At 41.3% G+C, this 22,598-nt stretch overlaps 1 protein-coding gene across 3 annotated transcripts in view; it reads right to left on the minus strand.

The window, feature by feature from the left end:
• Positions 1 to 22,598, minus strand: part of MYO1D (myosin ID) — a 324,249-nt gene that overhangs the window by 204,864 nt on the left and 96,787 nt on the right. For all 3 annotated transcript variants that reach the window (XM_057715027.1, XM_057715029.1, XM_057715028.1), the window contains exons 6-12: positions 22,050 to 22,145; positions 17,639 to 17,755; positions 14,983 to 15,186; positions 11,034 to 11,179; positions 10,840 to 10,954; positions 6,205 to 6,375; positions 2,547 to 2,617 (exon numbers count right to left, since the gene is read on the minus strand). In XM_057715027.1, the coding sequence (XP_057571010.1) occupies positions 2,547 to 2,617; positions 6,205 to 6,375; positions 10,840 to 10,954; positions 11,034 to 11,179; positions 14,983 to 15,186; positions 17,639 to 17,755; positions 22,050 to 22,145 (920 nt within the window). The remainder of the gene's footprint in view (positions 1 to 2,546; positions 2,618 to 6,204; positions 6,376 to 10,839; positions 10,955 to 11,033; positions 11,180 to 14,982; positions 15,187 to 17,638; positions 17,756 to 22,049; positions 22,146 to 22,598) is intronic.

Consider the following 22,598-nt stretch of genomic DNA (forward strand, 5'->3'; position numbering starts at 1 on the left):
TTATTTCCCTGTCTCCTCCAATCTCGCTCTTCTTCCTAATACCTTCAAGTCACTTTGACTGAGCCCTTGAAGCCACCTGACTCTTAATCTATCGTTAGACCCATACAATTCAAAGTCCTTATTTTGGCCTTTAAGACTCATGATTTGATCTCAGTCTACTTTTCCAGGTGTTTCTACTTCTTTATGTTACCAAAAGGACACACTCCAGTCATATGGGCCTAGCTCCTATTTCCTGAATATTTTTAGCCTCCTTCCCACTTTTTCCTATAAAAATAATTCCTAGCACCCAAGGACCAGCAGCTGCCTTCCTGGGTTTATCACACACAGTGGGAAGTATTATATCACTTGCTTATTCTAAATTCTGACATGTTATTACTCATACAGCAATTGTTTCCAACCATTTTTTGTTGTGTCAATGTAGCTACGTAAATGTGTATATGTATATATATGGGCGTTATAATGTGTATAGTGTATAATAAATACACACAACCACATATGTATGTGTGCATCTTACATGGAAAGCTCTTTGTGGGCAGGGACCATACTTTATATAAAGTATGGCGCTCACAGAAGATATCCAGTAAAAATCTCGAAAAGGGTTGAAGAGCTTAAGAAGAGAAGGGGAAGTCTGAGGCACTGAATATTTCTCTAAGGGGCTGGCCAGCTTTCTGGACTGGGAGTCTGGAAACCTAGTTATTGTCTCAGCTATTCCATAAACTTGCTGTGTGACCCTGGGTAAGAATTTTACACGTTCTGCATAAATTTCTTCATCTGTGACAGAAAGTGGCTGCCCTACTTGGTCTCTAAGGCCTCTGTCCAGCTCTGCCGTTATGCCAATGTGAGCTGTATGAAAGTACCCTACCAGGGAGGCCTGGGTTTTCAGAGGCAGGTATCTGCATGGTACTGGATCTTCCCTCTTCAGCATTCTGGAACCTGGAAACAGCACCAGAAAAAGTGGATAATGGTGCCATCCCAGCACCGACGGCTAGTTTGACAGATGGGGTGATAATTTTCAGCCATATTATTTTATGATTCTAGAGTTTTAACTGAAATCAGGAGCAGCTATTAAAATTTCTTCAAATGTCTTTTTGGCCCTTATAGAGATGATCATTTGCTTTTTTGTTGTTGTTGTTTAATTTATTCCTGTAATAGGTTACATGAATAGAATTCCTAATGTAAAAAATAAGCAGAAAGGAAAAGAAGGGACTTCAAACAAAAACAAGATAATAAGCAGGGTTGGGTGGAAAAAGCATACTAAGTGTGACAGACTGGAAAATCCCTCCTTTGAAGGACAATCATGTCAAATTCCCTGGAACCTGCAAACGTTACTTTATATGGTAAAAGATGTGATTACATTAAGGATCTTGGGAGCAGAAATTCATCCCATACTATTCAGGTGGGCCCTAAATGCCATCACAAGTGTAGTTTTAAGATAGAGGCAGAGGGAGATTTAACACAGACACCCTGAAGAAGAGGAGGCAGTGTCACCACGGAGGCAGAGACTGGAATGATGCAGCCACAAAGCCAAGGAAAGCTGGCAGCCACCACACGCTGGAGAAAGCAAGGAACAATCCTCTGCTAAAGCCTCCAGAGTGTGGCCCTGCCAACACCTAGATTTCAAACTTCTGGCCTCCAGAACTGGGAAAGAATACATTTCTGGTTTTTTTTGTTTTTTTCACATATTTCTGTTGTTTTAAGCCACCAACTTGTGGTCATTTGTTACAGCAGCCCTAGGAAACTAAAATACTAAGGTAGTGATTTGGGTTTTTTTTTTAGTTTTATTTTCTTCCCAATTTCTACTTTTATTGTATTATAGCCAGAAAATGTAGCTTGTGGGAATTTTACTTTTTCAAGTAACATTTGAAAATTCATATGGTAAAACTGGCTTTTGCTCATATAGTTACCCAACCACTAGACGTTCTTCATGTACAGTGGTGACTCTCCCCTCTGGGCCCGTAGGCCTGCCGTCTCTTCTGCTTGGAATGCCCTCTCTTCTCCCTCTCCTCTTCCCAATTCTGTCCCCCAACTAAGCCTCATTTACTTTCAGGACTCATTGAGGATATCGCTTCCTCGGGCTTGGCCACACCCCTCACTCTGGGTTAATTACTCCTCCTCAGTGTTCCCATAATGCCTTGCGTGTCCCCAGTTTAACCCTTTCCATTCTTGATTATAACAGCTTATCATGTATCTGCCTGTTTCTTCCGCTAAACGGTTAGCTTCCTCAGGGCACAGCCCACGTTGCCCACCTTTCTATCCCAGTTCTTAGCATATTTCCATGGTTTATTTAACCATCAGCTGAGTCTGAGTGTCAACTAGGCCAGGAACTGTGTATGGCCACACGGTATGTCTTCAAAACACATTTGAAGAGGAAAGGATGAATGAAGCTATGTCAATGTTTTAAGTGAAGAAATGAAAATATACTGGCGTATGAAATGGCTGGAAAATGCAAATGAATAGGGAAACAATGTCTATTTTCCTTGACTGTATTTTCTGAAGTGAGGCCGCATGCAAATTATCACATCGGGTGACCAAAGTAAGATACTCACACCACGTCGCCGGCGTAATGTCGAATTCGAAAATCTCGATCGAACTCTAGGATTTTGTCCGAGGCGCAGAGCTAAGAAATCATGAAGGAGATGAACTTGAAAACAGACATTCTCACTTTCCTAAAAATATATTCCAACTTAATAGGGGAGGATAATCATGTCATCAATCATGTTATGAATGAAATCACAGTGAGTGGGGCTTGATTTCACTTGGCAAATGTGGTAAAGACGGAGAACGTTCCCCAGAAGTCCACACAGTCAGACTTCATTTCTTTCCCAGCCACCACGGAGGCTGGGAATGGCCGGGTGGCCAAGTTCCGGACAGTGGAAGGTGAGTGGAAGTGAGGGGAGGCTGCTCAAGGGCCAAAGCTGGTAAGAAGCTGGCGATGCTCCTCTGTACTTTCTTTTCGCCTCCCACTACCTGGATGCAGAGGAGGATGGTCCCTAGGGGATGGAAGAGGCAGAAGACGGAAGAAGTCTGGGTCCCTGGGAGAGAAATAGCCGTGTATTGTCTATGACACTTAAATCTTGGCTGCTATCTTAACACAGCCCAGCCTACCTTGACTGATAGAGTCTCTCTTTCCTTCATATCCACTTAAGGAGGACCATATTGAAGGTCTGCTACCTCCCAGGCATGGATATCTCATTTAATACACACCACTGATATTTAAATGAAGTATTATGGGCTCTCTCTTGCATACATGGAAACTAAGGCTCAAAGAAATTAGGTAACTGGCCCTAGGTCACATAGCTGGTAAGTGGTAGCTCTGGGAAGGATTCTTGGAACCGAATGCAATGTCTGTACTCTTCTATGTACACAACAGCCTGGCTCACCCATCTTCTGCTAAGCTGGGACTCCAGGTCTATCACTTCACAGAAGATCAACCTTCTGCAGCTGTTTCTCACTGAAGAGGAACTTTATGGGAAGCCAGTTTTTATACAGCCCTGGGTCTCTATAACTTTCTGCAATTTCGTTACTACAGCAGCACCTAGATTCTTTGACCGCCCTGTGAAGGATCACTTGATATCCTATAGGTTCAAAGCAGACGTCTAAGAATCCATCAGCATTGAGTGCTGTTACATACAAACACCACTCGGCTTGCAGTGTTAGATAGCAAACAGCCCCAACCAGGATGGTGGGTTCTCTGTGGATGTCTAGGTTATTAAAGGAATAATTAGTCTATTAATTCAAAAAATGAATAATTATAGGAAGTTAGTGTCAGACTTCTGAGGCTCCAGACTTGGCTCTACCATCTACTTGCTCTGTTTCCTTCAGTAATCACTTATTTCAGAGAGTTTTTCTGGAGGTTAAATGAACTATGAAGACAAAAGTGTCTAACTTTCAGAGGGGTCTCCAAAATATTTAATTCCTCTTTCCTTCTCTCTTATTAAGCACTTTTACAAAACCCTTTTACTTATAAAACCCCCAAAGGAAAAGGACCCAAGAGATACATACACTATTATAATTGAATATTCTTACATTTGGATACTGTAAAGTCTTAACTGATCTAAACACAGAAGGTTTTTCTTTACTTTATAAAAATAATAAAAGTTATGTATTTATCATTCAACTTTATGTGTTAATAATATTTTAAATAGTAATTTTATGGTTTATTGGATCACCTGCCTGCCTCCCCATGATAACGGTAACACATGAGAAACCATTTAGCCCCCAAATAAATACAAGCCAGAAACCTCTTATTTAACCTGCCAATAACGATAGCTAATTATTAGTAACCAATAGCAAATGATAATACCTGCTTTAACACACAGAATAATAGCATTTATTTAACAGAAAGATTCAGAGTGATGAAAACATCCTGACAGCTTGGTTATTTCATTTCTTTCCTTCATTGGGTAAAAATCCCAGAAAAGAACACACAAAAAATTTCCATCTCAGGATTTGTCTGGGGGGATGATGCTGAGGGAGAAAGGAGCCACCTGCTCTGAGCGTTGGGAAAACCTGGGCTCCCACATTTAAAAAAAAAAAAAAAAAAAAGGAAAAGAAAATAAAAATCCATCTTCATAGATAAATTACTATTTAGCATTTCCTACCAAGTCAGTAGCATCTGCTTAACAGTACCATACGTACAGTTTACTTTAAATGTGAAATTATATTTCAAAATATTTGGGTGATGAATTCCAGTGTATGAATGGCCAAGGTGAAACATAACAAAATGAAGTGATTTCTCATGTGAGAATCATAGTTATTTATTTAAACGAAGTGGAGCCTTGCCTGTTTTCATTTGGAATTCAGTATTTCATAAGATTTATTTGGTATGATCGTGACCACTTCAATTCAATTTGACAAACACGGATTGTCCACCATCTGGTAGGCACAATGCCAGGCTAGCCTCCAAAACTTGAATTGTGATTATAAAGGACATTGACACCCAACCCCTCAGGGATGGGACATTTGCCCCTGTAATCAGGCCATCTTTAAAAGCACCACTCTCAATTATTTACGTGGCTTTTAACTTGGCTCACTGCTCTGTCCCCAGCATCCAGGATTGTACCTGGAAAATGAGAGGCACTTATTAAGCATCTGTGTTATAAATAAGAAATGACTGAAGGAATGACTCTAGGTGGAACCCTAACATCAAAGATCAGACCGTGGTACCTGAAAGCCGACATATAGCAGGCTACAAGTTAGTCCTCAGTAACAGACCAAGGAGAATATTTTAGAAATAAACAGGTCTAAAATAAATATCAGCCAGTAATCTATTTTTGATGATTTGTGCTTTCTCTAGTTAGTTGTGGAATCTTACTGTTCTGATTACATAATTTCAAAAGGGACAAAGTTAGAATACAGATTTATCCATGCTAAAATGTAGCAGTGCGTCAAAGATTTATGTGGAATTATGGAGGAGCAGAAACATTTGCCCCTTTCCTTACGGAAGTGAAGAAGCATGGGGCCTGTTTTTCCTTCAGCTTCTGGTTGCCAGACAAGCCTATATTTGTAGGGAACACTTAGAGATGATGGTGTGCCTCTCCTAGGGCAAATATCATGGCAAACACACTATACGCAAGGCACAGCACAAAGCTCTGATAACCACAAAGGTCACCAAGTATCACGGAAGTATGATCTGCTTATAACATTTTTAGGATGTGAAAAACAGGGACTTAAAAACGATACCCATTCATTTAAGGAATGAGTTTCCTTGTAACACCAGGATTTCACTAGAATTTCTCTGTTTTCAACAAAGTCACAAAGTCTGAACGACTACTGCAGAGCACATATACTACATTTTTATAACTGAGGATTACAATAAAAAAGTCAAGGACAAAAGCTATTTTCAGCGCCAGAATTATCCGATGCAGGAGCAAAATTCTAGCACATGAACAAGGGCTCTGTACCTATTGGTTATAAATGACATCATGCTTTCTAAAGAATCATGTTCATTTTTTCCTATTTCTAGCAAATTGCATAGTCTAGAGCTCCCTCTCCTGGACATTATGATTTTTATCAATCTCGCCATCCTATAAAGCAGAGAGGCCGGATTTATCCACAGCAATAAATCATTTCATGGATGTTTATGGTCTTTCTTACTTGAGTGGACATTCTTTCAACCCAACACATAAAGTCATTTAATTCTGTCAAACAGTGAGGAAAATCTTACAGATCAAAATGAGAGGAAGTTCTCATAACACACACTACCTTCCGGCTGGAAAAATGACCATGTTTGCCCAATTTACTGTTAAGTGCTTCCAGGAACATTTCATCGGTGACTTTGCCGACATTCATGCAGGCGTCATCTAGGATGGCAATGATCCCCTTGTGCTGCTGCTCCACGAGGTCCACGATGATCTGATTGTTGAAGTAATCAATCTGCAAGACACCGCAAAGAGGCACTTTCAAGGGAACGGAAACCAGGAACAGGTGCAACAGCAGTGCCTCCATATGCATCAGGAGTTTAAGTCACTTTGATGTCAAATATGTGAACAATGCAAATGAGGTATAGTGCTAAAATGAACATACATTCTAACAGAGGTTTTTCAAAAAATGTATTGGTGGACTTTTTACCGTAAAGCATTTTGTCTTAAATGACTACAGCTCAAAGCAAAAATGATAAAGTAGGTACTGTTTCTCCCTTCATTAACTGGTTTTATCCTGTCTTCATATCCTGCACCAAACCTTATTCTTCAGACTCTCAAGTCCTCAATCTGTTGGCTGTTAACCACAAGACTCAGATTTCACTAACTACCAACAAATAACCTGGAAGAATTAACTGATAGAGAACTTGATGGAGCTAAGGTGTTATGGAGAACTTGCATTTTTAGTTATATGGCACTGGCTGACTAAAATCCATGAGTATCTCCTTCAGTTTTCCAGAAGCTAAAAAGCATATATGAGTCTAACAGAGTTTTTCAGGGTACAATGTAAAAAATTTAATTCTGAGATGTAAATATCCGTAAAGGATAAGAATAAGCTTTTCATTTGCTTCCACAAGCTGAATAAAGTTATAAATAACTTCTGGCTCTTTAGCCACTTCAATACACACAAGGTTTGTGTAATAATCCTCTTCTATACCTGTCTGTTCTGATAGCTTGCAGCAGATATGTCACCACACACACAGAAAGCACACATGGGCCTGACTCAGGCAAGCTGTACCTCATTTGAAGACGGGCAGCTTATACATTTCATCTTATCCAATTTAATCTTTAATCGTGTTGATGTGTCCTGCCTCATTTAGGAGGTTCCTGAACTGAGAGTTGCCTCCACTTCCTTCTGTAAGATCGACACACTCACAATAGACTATTACTTGTGGCTCATGGATCCCTGTACAATGCTTTTTAAAATCCAGGGGCTCATGAAAGCTCCACCCTTAGTCTTCCAAGTCCTCCTCTGTATTCCATGGACTGAAAGTCTGCAAACTGGGTAGCTTTTACTTTCTTTTTTATACTTTCCTGGCTTGCCTACATCAGTGACTCTCAGAAGAGGGTGACTTTGCCCTCCAGGGGCATTTGGCAATGTCTGGAGACAGTTTTGGTGGTCATGACTAGTGGAATGCTACTGGCCTCTAGTGGGAAGAGGCCAGGATACTGCTAAACACCCTACAAAGCACAGGACAGGCGCACAACAGTTACCTGGTCTAAAATGTTATTACAGAGATGGAGGAGCTCTGGTCTAAGTACTTACTTTTACTGTGGGCACTTATTACATTTCTCATTAGGGAGAAAAGTTATTTCTATCTTCGGAAGAAATACTCTTAAAATATTCAAGAAGCAGTAATTCTGTATTAATTGATAGCTGAAATCATAGACTCTGTGACTATGGAATTAAAGACTAAGGTCTTTTGTCCCAAGAACAGAAGAATTAAGTTCCCCAAATTCCAACTGTGTAACTAAAAGCCTTTAGTCTTTGCTGAAGAGTCTTTTAGTTCACAGTTTAATGTTGCTACAAACATTGCTCACAGTCATGGTTTTCAAACTAGATTCTTCCAGCAACCTGGCATTCCCAGGAGGTTTCTTAGGGGATGCAAGGGACAAAGGGAGATGGGATGGGATGGCCCAGGGGCACAGGGCTCTGGACCTTTCATCCTCACTCCAAACAGAGCAGCTTTGTGCCTGAGAGTCAAGTTCTCAGCAGCTAAAGATGACTTGTAAGCTGCTGCACCAAAGTCACGTACAGGCGAATCAATTAGGGAGACAAGATAGTATGAACCTCTTGGTGGAAGTTCACATACCACCTGTGAAATAGACCGCGATCCTGACACCAGTCAAGGCTCTAGACTGACCAACCAATACACAGGACATACAAGAAACAGGGAGACAGATTACACGACACCTTGGGAACCCCATTAGCAAAATTCAGACTGTGGGAAACTCTAAAGAACAAAGGACTCTTTCTCTCAACAAAAGATTGCAAGGAAAATAGAGAGAGAGGGGAGAGAGAGGAGAAAAGTCTATGGATACTCAAGAGGCCTATCAACCCATTACAATGTGAGGAATTTATTTGGATCCAAATTCAAACAAACTATAAAAACAAAACTCTAAGACAATTGAGGAAATGTGAAATGTGAACACTGACTGAATGTTTGTTTGTTTAATTAATTAATTAATTAATTTTTTTATTCATTTATTGGCTGCGTTAGGTCTTCGTTGCTGCACACAGACTTTCCCTAGTTGCAGTGAGCGGGGGCTACTCTTCAGTGTAGTGTGTGGGCTCCTCATTGGGGTGGCTTCTCTTGTTGTGGAGCATGGGCTCTAGGCGTGTGGCCTTCAGTGGTTGCAGCACAAGGGCTCGATAGTTATGTCTCACAGGCTCTAAAGCGCAGGCTTGATAGTTGTGGCATACAGGCTTTGTTGCTCTGCAGCATGTGGGATCTTCCCAGAGCAGGTCTTGAATCCGTGTCCCCTGCATTGGCAGGCGGATTCTTAACCACTGCGCCACCTAGGAAGTCCCTGACTGCATATTTGATGATATTAAGGAACTGCTGTTAATCTTTTAGGTGTGATAATGGTACCGTGGCTGTGGTTTTTATAAAAGTCTTTATCTTTTAGAGAAACACATGGAAATATTTACAGATGAAATAATGTGAAATCTGAGATTTGCTTCAAAATAATCTGGGGGAGAGGTGGGGTAGAGATGACACAAGACTTGGCAATTCACCGATAACTATTAAAGCTGAGTAGTGGGTACACTGAGTTTCTTATATTGAGATCTCTCCTCTTACGTATGCTTGAAATTTTCCATGACAAAAAATTTAAAAAAATTTATCACTATGTTCTAAATTTGGGGGTTTTTTAAAGGAAATACTTGCCCAGAATAGAGATTCTAATTTGGGGGACCCGGCCTATATTCAGTAACTGTTACCTTGGAGTGAGCCTTCTGTTCCCTCTAGGACACATTTCTCTTGGTTTCTTTCACTAAGAATTGTTTAAAAGGGCTTTTGTTCCTTTTTTCAGATGTTTGGAATAGCCTACTGCAATTGCTGACTTTTCCCTTATCAACTATGCCTGTGGAATTTGATGTTCTGATTGTTAAAGGATATTTTTGACTAGTATCTCTGAACCACATCCGAACAACAAGTTTTATGATTAAATTTGCTATAAAAACCTAAGCCCCAGTTATAATTGTGTATTATGTTATGCAACAGATTTGTTCTAAGAAAGCTGCATATGAACTTAATTGAATTGAATTACATCTTAAATATGCGATGAGAGTTCACTCAAATCAAAACTGCAGGTAATCCTATTAGAAAGTAATAACATACCCTTTGGTTTGCTTGGAAATAGGTAACATTTATACTAATACACTTGAACAAAATTTCTTACTGAATTCTAATATTTCACACATGATGGAAGGCAAAGAAGTAATCTGAAGCAGGACAGCTAGTTATTATACAGTATCTCCTTTTTCTGAATGAGAGGAGATAGAAAGGTGGGACGGAATATTAAAGTAATTTAAATACAGCATTTCAAAAAGCTTTTTACTGCTTACATTGCATATCAAAACAAATACGGACTATACTGTCTACACTATTTGGCAAAAGGATAAACACAGAAATTTATGGAAACTCAGAAGTTTTTGTATTTTTCAAGTCTGTTCTCGAAACTGTTTAAAAATACAAATTTCAAAGAAAATTACAAAGTCCCATTTCTGTGGTGAGCAGGAGGTCTCCCTGCCATGTGTTTAGCTGTGATCCGTGGGACTGCGCCCTGCATCAGTCATACTGTCTGGCTATATCTCATCAGACTAGTGACAAACACACAGTTCACAGAGAGCCATGAGAAGAGAGGTGATCACTGTGGGGCGACACAAAGGAAAGCGAATGGAAATCAAAGTATAGACCGCTGTTTTCACACATGGGTTTCAGGGAACAGGAACCTCATTAACCAAAGACAATGAAATGCCACCGGACTTACAAAGTAGGGGAAGAAAAAAGGAGAAATAAGAGCAACAAAAAAAGAAGGAAAAAAAGAAAGAAGGAAGGGGAAGAAACTCAGTTTGGAAGCAAAGTTCAGCCAATTGAAGGCAAAGGTTGCTGCTCTCAGTAACTTATAAAGGATGCTAAACTCTAGACAGATGTGCATCAAAAAACTATGTGGTATCCACTGTAAAGTGAACATAAGTTTATTGATTTTTAATGCAGCCTTTTCTGGGCACCCACTAGAGAGTTGATCAAATTAGAGAAATCCCACCTACCAACTCTGAAAACAAATTATAATATTTCAATATCCCAAAAAGGAAAGCTGAGGTTTAGGTGCTTCAAGCACACGAAAAGATCAGCAGATACCCAAGATGCTAAGAGTTGATGTTATCATGAACAGTGTGAACAAGTCTACCCACGTGCTTCCAGGGGATCCCTTCCCGCTGGTACTCCTCCTGTTCTTGCTTCAGGACCAGCTGAATAAACAGCTGCTGGAGCTTCTCATTGCAGTAATTGATGCAGAACTGTTCAAAGCTGCAGGAAAAGAAATCGATTAGGCTCAAACAAATAAAAAAGATAAACAATAGGGTTTTCAGTATCTTATCCGGTTTACCTGTTGTTGTCGAAGATTTCAAAGCCATAGATATCCAGGACACCGATAACAGTGTTCTTTCCGTGGATGCTGGTGTCAGAGTTCTTGACCTCAATAATATCGTTGATGCGAGAAACTATCCAACAGAAAAGGCGCTCGTATATGGCCTGTGACGAAAATGACATCGTAAATCCTTGCCCATTAGAAATGAGTCCTCTGTTTGGATTTGTGACAAATTTTAAATTCCTACTGAATTGAATTCCTATTGACCTCCTCCTTACCATTTAGCACAGCTGTTAATCCTCTAAGCGGAAAAAAAATAAGAGCTGCATATCATCTGCTAAAAAATTATATGACATATGCATGACGTTTGGAGTTTTAAAAGATTATTACTGGGGCTTCGCTGGTGGTGTAGTGGTTAAGAATCCACCTGCCAATGCAGGGGACGCAGGTTTGAGACCTGCTCCGGGAAGATCCCATGTGCTGTGGAGCAACTAAGCCCATGTGCCACAACTACTGAGCCCACAAGCCACAACTACTGAAGCCTGCTCGCCTAGAGCCTGTGCTCTGCAAAAAAAGAAGCCACTGCAATGAGAAGACCAAGCACCATAACAAAGAGCAGCCCCCACTAGCGGCATCTAGAGGAAGCCCGTGCACAGCAACGAAGATCCAAGGCAGCCAATAAATAAATAAATAAATAAATTTTAAAAAAGATTATTATTGGTCAGTACACGTGCTGTAGTCCAACAACATTCCTTAGGTGTGTTTCTGTGCCCTGCTAGTACCAACAATTTGCCTACTGCCTTGTATAAGTCACTTCATTGCTTTATTTTAATCTCATCAAATATAAAAAGCAGAGACCCAATGAGTTCTACGCTCTATGGATTCTACATATATAAACACTGATGTATAATGCTAAATAAAGATCTGAGCCAAAAGGTTACCATTTCAAATTCCTTGAGAATCAAATACACTCAATGCACAAGGATACATACACCAACAAACCCAGGGACAAGGGCACCACACACTCACACACATTCACATCCTGACACAGATGTGCCCTGCAATGCCACATCTTTGGAAAGCCTTTCCATAACCTCTCCCTCCAGCTACCTGCTCTCTTCACCTACACACATCTGCACACAGTACCTTCACTCCTCACCTCCCCGCTTTACGCTTCCATCCACTCCCGTCTTTACTTCTCTCTCATTACTCCACTGAGATGGCTCACCAAGGACCCCAAGCGCCTCTATATGGACACTTTCCTGTCCCTCTATATGGACATCTTACCTGGAAACTCAGCATCACTCAACCCAGCTTCCCACTCTCGTCTTGAAACACCCTGCCCTCTGGGATTCGTGATGTCACACTTTCTTAATTTTCCTCTTCTTTCACTGGCAGCTCCTTCTCGGTGACCTTTAGCAGGTCTCCCCCTCTACCTGATCTCTAAAAGATGGAGTTCCTCCTGGTCCTCTCCTCTTCACTCCCTATCTTCTTCTAAGTCATTTCATACAATATTAAAGAACAATAATATGATATTACCCCCAAATGTGTCATCTGAACGCAGCCCTCTCTGAGCTCCGGGCTCCCATGCCTGACTGCCTCCCCAGCACTACTGGATGCCTCACAGCCTCTCAAACTTATGTGCTGTCAGACTACTGACCTTCCCGCCTCGCAGAACTGTTTCTACACTACTCTTAATCATGAATAAACAGAAGCAGAAACTTAGGGATTCATTCATTCATTCAATATTTGCTGGGTACTTACTATGTGCAGTTTGTTGGAGATACAGTACTAAGGAACATGAACATAGTCTCAGTCTCCAAGGAGCTCAGGGAGTAAAAATGAAGGGAAATCTCACACAGACAGACAGACACACACACACACACACACACACACACACACACACACACACACAGTGTATGGGATCTGAGGAGACTTCAACCTGTTCAGTGTTCAAGTGAGGCCAAGGATGGCTTCTCTGAGGAAGCGGGCTGAGATCAGAAGGATGGGTAAGGGTGAGCCAGGGGAGAGGGGAGAGAAGAACAATGCAGGCGGAGGAAACAGCATGCGGAGGGGCCCTGTGGCTGGAAGGATAAAGGGATACAGGCAAGTGCAGGCCTGAGAGAAGTCTAACGTGGTGGAGGGGAGAAAGAAGGCTGGACTACGGCATGAAATGAGTCAGGAGAGGTGGGCTGGACCATGTCAGAAATTCCCCTTGACTCCATCATCCCCAGAACAACAGGTCCTGTGGATTTTATTCTCCAGATACAGTTTGTCTTAAATCATCCTCTCGTCCCCATTTCCACTGCTACGTTCCTAGTCCAAGCTGCCATCGTTATGCTCTTGGATTACTGAAATATCCCTTTAATTGGTCTCTTTGCTTCCACCTTTGCCTACCATAAGATTCTCATACTAAGATCAAAGGCATCGTTTTAAAAATTCAAACTTGATGTCATTGCCTCTGCTTAAAATATTCCACTCTCCATTGCATTTGGATAAATTCAAATTCCTCTGAAGACTAAAAACCGAGCAAGAGGTTCACAAGAGTAAAAAAAATGGAATATGTAGCAACCTAATAAACCAGCAAAAAAGAAAAAGAGAAAATCTAAACTTGGGAAAACATTTGCCACACGGATAACAGACAAAGGGTTAAAGTTATGAGCTCTTACAAAGCAACAGTTAAAAGATAACGGCCCCAAAGAAAAAAGTACAAAGGACAGACCCCAGTAACTCTCAGAACAGATTTAAATACTTTTCAAAAATAGGAAAAGATGCTCAAATACACTAGCAACGAAAACTAGAGCAACAGTGAGGTATCACTGCACACCCAGAAAATCAGTCACTTAAAGCTTAAGATCAGTGTGTCCTTTGACCTGGCAAGCTCATTCCTGGGAGTCCACCAAACTGAAATAAAAGCACTGGTGTGTAAGGAAAGATGTATAAGGATTTGCAGCACTGTTTGCAGTGGCTAAAGAAAAAAAAAAAAAAAAGGAATAAGGTGAATGACATAAGAGGTGGATGGCTGTTACATTGCGGTACCACCACCAGACACTAGAAAAATGGGTCCATCAGCTGTCCTGAAGGGGACTCCCATGCAGCAGCATCAAGGGAGGAAAGCAAATCAGAGGGCTACAAAAGGCGCCTGTGCAAGCCAGGGGCCCTGAGCTTCCCGCTCAGTCGGCTTCTGCTTTTCTGAGAGTGTTCCTGGCCGCGATGCTCAAAGCCGTGGGGTGTTGTTGAGACCGTGATGGTCAAAAAGTACCACTCTGGTGTCCAAAAGCCTCAACCTACTTTCAAGGAACATCTGAACGCATCCTTATAGAATTTCACTAGAAATGAAACTGAGATCCACACCAGGCTGTGAGATAAAATCCCCAAAGTACAGGGTTTGGGAGCTTCCTGGCTGCTGAGCGCAACCGCACATTGGGAGGGTGGTGTACCCCAACTCTATGGGGACAGAAGCTTCTATTCTTGGGACCCTCCCAGACTTCGCCCTGGGTATCTCTTCATCTGACTGTTGGTCTGTATCCTTTACCATATCCTTTAAAAACTGGTAAATGTAAGTACATCTTTCCCTGAGTTCTGTGAGCTGCTCTAGCAATTAATGGAATCCAAGGAGGAGGGTGTTGGAAGTTCCCATCTACAGGTGGTTGGCCAAAAGCACAGGTGATAACCTGGGCTTATGAATGGTACCTGAAGAGTGTGTGTGTGTGTGTGTGTGTGTGTGTGTGTGTGTGTGTGTGTGTGTGGTGGGGGGTTGGAGGACAGGCTTGCAGGACTGAGCCCTTAACCTGTGGGATGTGACACTATCTCCTGCAGACAGTGTTAGGACTGAGTTAAATGGTAGGATACCCAGCTGGCATCACAGAGAACCAGGGTTGTGGGGAAACACCTCCTCCCCGCAACATTAGAAATTTTGGTACCATAACCCTTGCAAGGGTAAACAGAATGCCAGTCAAAATCCCACCTTAGCGAAGGCGTCCCTGCCGTAGCTGGCTTCCTGTTCTGTGTGCTGCTTGTCGATGATATCACGACCCGTAGCCACTGTCCGGTAAAGGAGGGCTTTCTCAACCATGTCCGTCTTGGTGGACAGCAATTCCGCTATGATAGACACAAGCTTGCCGTTTTCAATCAGAGGCGTGTCACCATCCACTACAAACTTTAAATTTCCCTGTATCAGAAGAGAAAAAGCAAGACACACCATTTCCAATGAGATTCTGAAACACGATGTCAACGACATATTTGCCAATTTAAGAGAGAATTTCAAGGGACCTTATTTGTAGCACCTATATTCCTGAATACATTAATATCTCGACATGTAAAAACCTAGTGCCTTATGCATTTTTGCCCTCTCCAGACACTCATCTATCTTTTAATTTTCAGTGTATATTTTTTTTTTATTTTTTTATTTTTTGGGGGGTACACCAGGTTCAATCATCTGTTTTTATACACATATCCCCATATTCCCTCCCTTCCTTGACTCCCCCCACCTCGAGTCCCCCCCACCCTCCCCGCCCCAGTCCTTTAAGGCATCTTCCATCCTTGAGTTGGACTCCCTTTGTTATACAACAACTTCCCACTGACTATTTTACAGTTGGTAGTATATATATGTCTGTGCTACTCTCTCGCTTCATCTCAGCTTCCCCTTCACCCCCTGCCCCCTCCCATACCTCGAGTTCTCCAGTCCATTCTTTGTATCTGCATCCTTGTTCTTGTCACTGAGTTCATCAGTACCATTTTTAGATTCCGTATATGTGAGTTAGCATACAATATTTGTCCTTCTCTTTCTGACTTACTTCACTCTGTATGACAGACTGGAGTTCTATCCACCTCATTACATATAGCTCCATCCCATCCCTTTTTATAGCTGAGTAATATTCCATTGTATATATATGCCACATCTTCTGTATCCATTCATTTGTTGATGGGCATTTAGGTTGCTTCCATGTCCTGGCTATTGTAAAGAGTGCTGCAATAAACATTATGGTACAAGTTTCTTTTGGGATTATGGTTTTCTTTGGGTATATGCCCAGGAGTGGGATTACTGCATCATATGGTAGTTCTATTTGTAGTTTTTTAAGGAACCTCCAAATTGTTTTCCATATGGCTGTACCAACTTACAGTCCCACCAACAGTGCAGGAGAGTTCCCTTTTCTCCACACCCTCTCCAACATTTGTGGTTTCCGTTCAGCGTATATTTTTGATGGATGGAAATTTTATGTGTTTATGTAGTCAAATCTGTGAATCATTTGCTTCAGGGTTTCTCTTTCTTTGGTGTCATACTTAGATCATTCCTACTCTGAAGATTTTATGAATATATTATATTTTCTTCTATTCCTCATACAGCTATTCTTACATTTAAGCTTTTAATCCACCAAGAATGTATGTTGGTTGTGCTGTAGTAAGAATCTAACTTTATTTTTTCAGATGGTTAGTTGCTCCGACACCATTAATTGAACAGTCTAGCTTTTCCTCCTGATTTGAAACATCACCTTTATTACATATTAATTTCCACCAAGTTTTTGAGTCTATTTATATTCCACTCATTCAATAAATAATAAACACTTATGAGCCATCTACCAAGTGTCCAGCACATGAGCTAATCCGCTGACTAATCTGGTGCTGAATTTGTGCAGCAAGTATTAAAGTACCGTGGCTTTTACTCTCATTTTAAACCTGGTGGAATTAGTCATGCCTCCTCTCCCCTGCTCCCCCTACCCTACTACTCGTCTTTCACACAATTTTATTTGATCTTCTCACATGTTTATTGTTCTAGGTAAATTCTAGACTCATGTCAACTGGAAAACAAAATTCTTCTTTGGATTCTGAAGGATTATTGTTGCACTGTATTCATAAACTAGATGAAAGAATGATACAGTTTAGAACGTTAAAGTCTTCCTAGTCAGGGATATGTATTTAAGAGATTGTTTATATACTACTATATAGTGTTTTTCATCGGTCCTGGGCATTTCTGATTCACTTAAAGTTAAATCTCGCCACAGGAAAGTGAAAGGTCGCTTTTATTTCAGATCTGCATTCATGTTGTCACTTGTGGACTCCCAGGTTACACGTTCATTATGTTTCCAATATCTCTAATCATACAGGCAGTAATGAAAGAACTCTGACCCACGGCTCTTTACTTCTGCGTTTGGTGTGATGTGTGGAAAATAACCTGTGCATAAATGGGCTGGGGTGGTCCACGGTGTTGGCTGCAATGAACTGGCTGTGCTTTTGAGCCACTCATTTCCAATCTACAAGATGAGATGATCAAAATTCTAGTTCTAATCTATGCTTCTATGTTTCAAATACCATTAGGAATTTACTCTGTTCCAAAGATTTTACCATATTCCACTGGGGGTCACATCACTGCTGAATTCTTATACCTTTGAAACTAACCAGTTTTAAGTCTGACATAAGAGGAAGGCAGTAAACTAAAGCCACAGTCTCAAAAGCCACTGTGGCTTGGAAAATCCCTCATATTATTATAAAATGATGGAGGAAACTACAGACAAAATAATTTCTTCAAAATGTCAGAGAATTTTTCTCTACATAAATTACTCTTTACAAAACCCTGAACCTTCAGAAAGAACGTCCCAGCTCCACAGGGAGGCGTCCCCACTCACCAAGTGAAGAATAACAGCCAAAATCTTATACGCTGTTTGAATCTCCTCGGGTTTGAAGCCAATGACTTTCATGGCGTCAGCTACCACCTTGAATTCTGCAGCGTCATTGATAGACGACTAGGGATGAAAACAGGAAACCGAGGTTACAGACATTTCACGCGAACATTAATATCCAAAACCCATGAGACTAAACTCAAGTGTAGCCAAGGTCTTGATGCCTTTGGAGTAAGTCATCGCAGGGATGATGAGTATCCCAAGAAAAGAAAAATGATTTCAGGGGTAGAAATATAGTGCAGCACCCACAATGCCCACGTGTGTGTGAGAGATGCCATCATGTAAAATAAGCACCGGGCACTTTTCTGGAAGCTTCGGTGAGGAAGCAAGTCCTGTGTTGGCTTAGAGAAGCTCCGGGATGAGTGCAGGGAGTGGCATGGGATGTGAGACCACAAACAGAAACTCTGACTGACGGAGCCTCCGAGACACATGCCTAGCTGTTGCCGTCTGTGGCTTTTTGTTCCACGAGTGGTCTTATTCAGGCTGGGGACGACACTCCCACGCTTGTACGGCCAGGCTTGCTACTCCACAGGTGAGGAAGAGCAGGCCCCCCAAAGCCAAGAGGCCTGCCTTGATCATTCAGCAAGCTAGGAAACGGTCTGGGACTATAGCTTCACTTTTTCAGGATTCAACAAACATTCAGCAAGTCAGATCTCTAGACGAAGGGTACAGGGGTGTTGCTGCAGAATACATGTTTGTCCCCCCCCGCCCCCCGCCCCAATCTGCATGTTGCAATCCTAACCCCCCAGGGTAATGGTGTTAGGAGGTGGGACCTCTGGGTGGTGATCAGGTCTTGAAGATGAAGCCCTTACAAGGGAACGGATGCCCTTACAAAGGAGACCCCAGAGAGCTCTGGTCCTTCTGCCCTGGGAGGGCACAGCGAGAAGGCACCACCTGTGAACCAGGAGGCGTGCATGGACTCTGCAGGTGCCTTGATCTTGGACTTCCCAGCCTCCAGAATGATAAGAAATCAATTTGTTGTGTATAAGCCACCCAGTTTATGGTATTTTTGTTGGAGCAGCCCAACTACACTAAGACAGGGAGACGAATCGCTTGCCCTGAGGCTCTGTAGGCCTCGGGTTGGAAATACAAGCGTGTCAATAACGTTCACAGTAAAGCAACGGTAACTGCCTATCTTAGGAGTTTTCCAAGGCAGCACCTGTGGAGGGCCTGATCTCTTCCTTGGTGAGTTTCTGCTCTGGCTGGGACACAGAGACCTGGCCTGATGCTCACCCGCTAAGGAAGAGCACAGGGAGGGGTCCCCCCTGCCTGACGAGCAGGTGTTCCTCTATAACGTCCGGGACACAACCAGGTGAGCTCTTTCCCGCCTGATTCTCTGAGAAAGATACTTAACCTTGCCGAGTCTCAATTTCCTCGTGGGTACAGTGGGCATAATAATACCTGTCTTACAGGCCTGTTGGAGAATGGAGTGAGAATTTATATAAAGCACCTCCCTAGTTCCTAGCACATGAAAAGCACTCAAGCATCAGATATTACTATCATTAGAAGCTGCAACCATGTTGAAATTGCAAAGAAACCAGATACAAAGCCTATGTGTCCTACTGAGGAGAACTGTCAGCCGCTTACCTAACAGACATTCCCCACCCTCACTTCTTTCTTGCTGACAGAACCCTGATTTGTTTACCTCTTTCCGAGTGCACCTGTTCTTCAGGATTGGTCTCCCCCAGCCTCAGGAGGTAAATCTGCATTGGTCTAAACTAATCGCAGGGGCCTTGTTCCCCTTACCAAGTGACTAGTCAGCCACGGACACGTGATGCCATTCTGGTATATGAGACGTGAGGTTTCCCTAGCTTATCAAGGGTTATGGCCAGGAACATTTCCTCTGCCTGTGACTCCTGGAGCTGCTGCTGCCTTTTTTGGGACCATGAGGAAAATCAGCCTAAGCAGACAAGTCAAATCCAGTGAGGATGGCAGAGTTGTAAGTTGGAGAAACAAACATCTGGGTCCCTACCAACATTACTAAGGCACTGAACTAACCAACTCTGGAACTGCCCCATCCTAGGGCTTCTTGTTATGTGAGATAATCAAGTTCCTTATTGTTTTTGGAGACTTTTTTTTTTTTATTATTTTTTTGGGGGGTACACCAAGTTCAGTCATCTGTTTTTATACACATATCCCCGTATTCCCTCCCTTCCTTGACTCCCCCCCTCCTCGAGTCACCCCCACCCTCCCCGCCCCAGGTTTTTGGAGACTTTTAATTGGGTCTTACCTTACCTGCAACCCACAGTATCTTAATTGTACACGAGTCCTATATTTTAGGATAGCCAAGTAAATGATGATACACAGAGTGCAATACTTTATAGTTATTAAAATCATTCTATTAATTTACATTTGTTTACATGGGGAGATATTAATGATTATACTATAATATAATAAAAGGTTTAATTAATTGGGATTTATTGTATGATTCCATGTATAAATATATACACATAAACTGTTGTTATCAATAATTACCTCTGGATGGTGAGCTTTAGTATATTTTTATTTCCTTTTGGTTCATCTTTATTTTAGGTTTTGACTATGGTTGTGTATTACTTCTTTGTTTTTATTAGAGAGGCAGAAAAAAAGGAGGGGGAGGAATAGGAATGGAAAACTTTGATGAAAAGGGAACATAAGCTAAATTTAGCTTTGAAAAGAAGGCTAAATGTTTATTTAATACTTGCTTTCTGTGGGGGCTCTACATGACCTGGCCAAAAGCCACTTGGTCAATAAGACAATCTGACTTACAAAGAATATTTTCCGTCACTGGCTTTTTAAGTGTTGATTTTACAACGCTTTATACATTTTTAAGTACCTCTGACCTATTCTCAGAAAGCTGAAGTGTCGCCTTGTGTTGTTTTGTTTGCTTTCAATTACATTTCAGCCAAACATCCTGTTCTTGGATGACTGTAAAAGTAAAAAATTTGTGCAACTTAAATGTCAAACAATGGAAAATTAATTGCAAAACCCTAAATATTGTTTATTTATATCCACAATAAAAATACCATTAAACCAGTAATGCAGGTATAATTAGTTTAAGGTGAATAGCAAAAATTACAAAAAAAAAACAAAACCCCAAAAAACCAAACACCTCCCACATCTTAGCTTCTTTCCTTCTATAAATTCTTTTATTTCTCCCCCAACTACAAAAGCAATGCATTTTTAATTATAGAAGAAATTTGAAATCTGGAAAAAAAGCACCACAAATATTCATAATCTCATCCATCCAGAGTAACAAGTAAAACCCTGGTCTATTTCTCTCTAAATCTTATTTCATATATGTATATGTTTCCCCCAACAAAACTGGATAACGCTATAATCACTGTTTTATAGCCTATTATCAACAAACTACTATATTACTAGGATTAGCTATAAAATGGCTAGCAGAAATTGTATTATATATACATCAGAAAACTAATTTGAAACACAAGGGCAGGAGGCTTCCCTGGTGGCACAGTGGTTAATAATCCTCCGGCCAATGCAGGGGACACGGGTTCGAGCCCTGGGCCGGGAAGATCTCACATGCTGTGGAGCAACAAAGCCCATGCCCCACAACTACTAAGCCTGTGCTCTAGAGCCCGCGAGACACAACTATTGAGCCCACGTGACACAACTACCGAAGCCCTCATGCCTAGAGCCCGTGCTCCACAAGAGAAGCCACTACACTGAAAAGCCTGTGCACTGCAATGAAGAGTAGCCCCAGCTCTTTACAACTAGAGAAAGCCTGCACGCAGCTACCAAGACCTAATGCAGCCAATAAATAAATAAATAAACTTATTTTTTTAAAAAAGGGCAAAAAAGATCTGCATATGTGTGAGCAAGGGCTTACATGCAAAGGAAGGGGAAAAAATGGAAAAAAGTTGAAGCTGAATAGAAATGCTCTAAGGGTTACAAAACTATTTCCAGGACACGTGAAAATCATTATTTGAAAAAATTGTGAATGGCGATCTTTGATATTCATTTTCAATCACAGTGCTTTTAAACTTTCTTTTGCCTTACCCACTTGCCTTTGGCCAAATCATATGATACCTTCTTTTGCGGTGGATTTCCTACTAGTAACAAGATTTTTATAGTGTCAAAATAAAAGGAATAGGATTAAAAATTTAAAAAAACCCCACAAGATCACAAGAGAGAAACTTTTCCTGTCATATGCTGATAAAATACAGTAATGGGTTATTAAGTGAAGTTGTTAAGTCAATAATATATTGAATTTCCCTCCCTGAGAATTTTAAAAATAGAATAGAATAAAAGAGACATTCATTTGCCTAAAGGCAGCAGGCTGGACCAGATAATTATTTAATGTTCCTTCTGATTCTTTGATTCTATATCTGAATCATCTCAAAAAGGAAACTCTTACCTTTAACTGGGCTCCAACGTGGATGTAGTTGTAGGATGAAAGGGATTTCTGGAGATGCAGAGAGCGTAGCATCTGCTCTGAACCTCCTTGGAGTAGCTGAAAAATATTTAATTAAAAACAAGGTAGCAAAATACATCAAAATACATACTGAACCCAATACACCATGTATTCTAACTTAGTGATAATCTAGCTTTTTTTCATCTTCTGGGCTAATTCACTTAGGTCCTCCTGTTCTAGTTTTTTTGTTTTTGTTTTTTTTTTCCCTTGAAGGTAAATGGCTTCAACATCATCAGTGATGGAGAATGTTATACAGTCATGAGGAAAATTACTTAAAAAGTCTTAGCCCTGTCATAACATAACCGGCATGAAAGGCTCTTGCTCTGTAGCCGTCTATAAAACAGGAGGCTGTGCTCCATGGTAGCCACAAGCTTAGCAGCCTGGTTATCTGGAAGGCACAGAGTTATGTTTCGCATTCAGAAGAAGTCAATGTTGCCTCCGAACTAAGAGGCGTCAGCACCAGTCACGTGTTGAATCACACTGGAAGCAAAC

This window comes from Hippopotamus amphibius, chromosome 17, assembly GCF_030028045.1.
Source record: "Hippopotamus amphibius kiboko isolate mHipAmp2 chromosome 17, mHipAmp2.hap2, whole genome shotgun sequence".
NCBI classification, from domain to species: Eukaryota; Metazoa; Chordata; class Mammalia; order Artiodactyla; family Hippopotamidae; genus Hippopotamus; species Hippopotamus amphibius.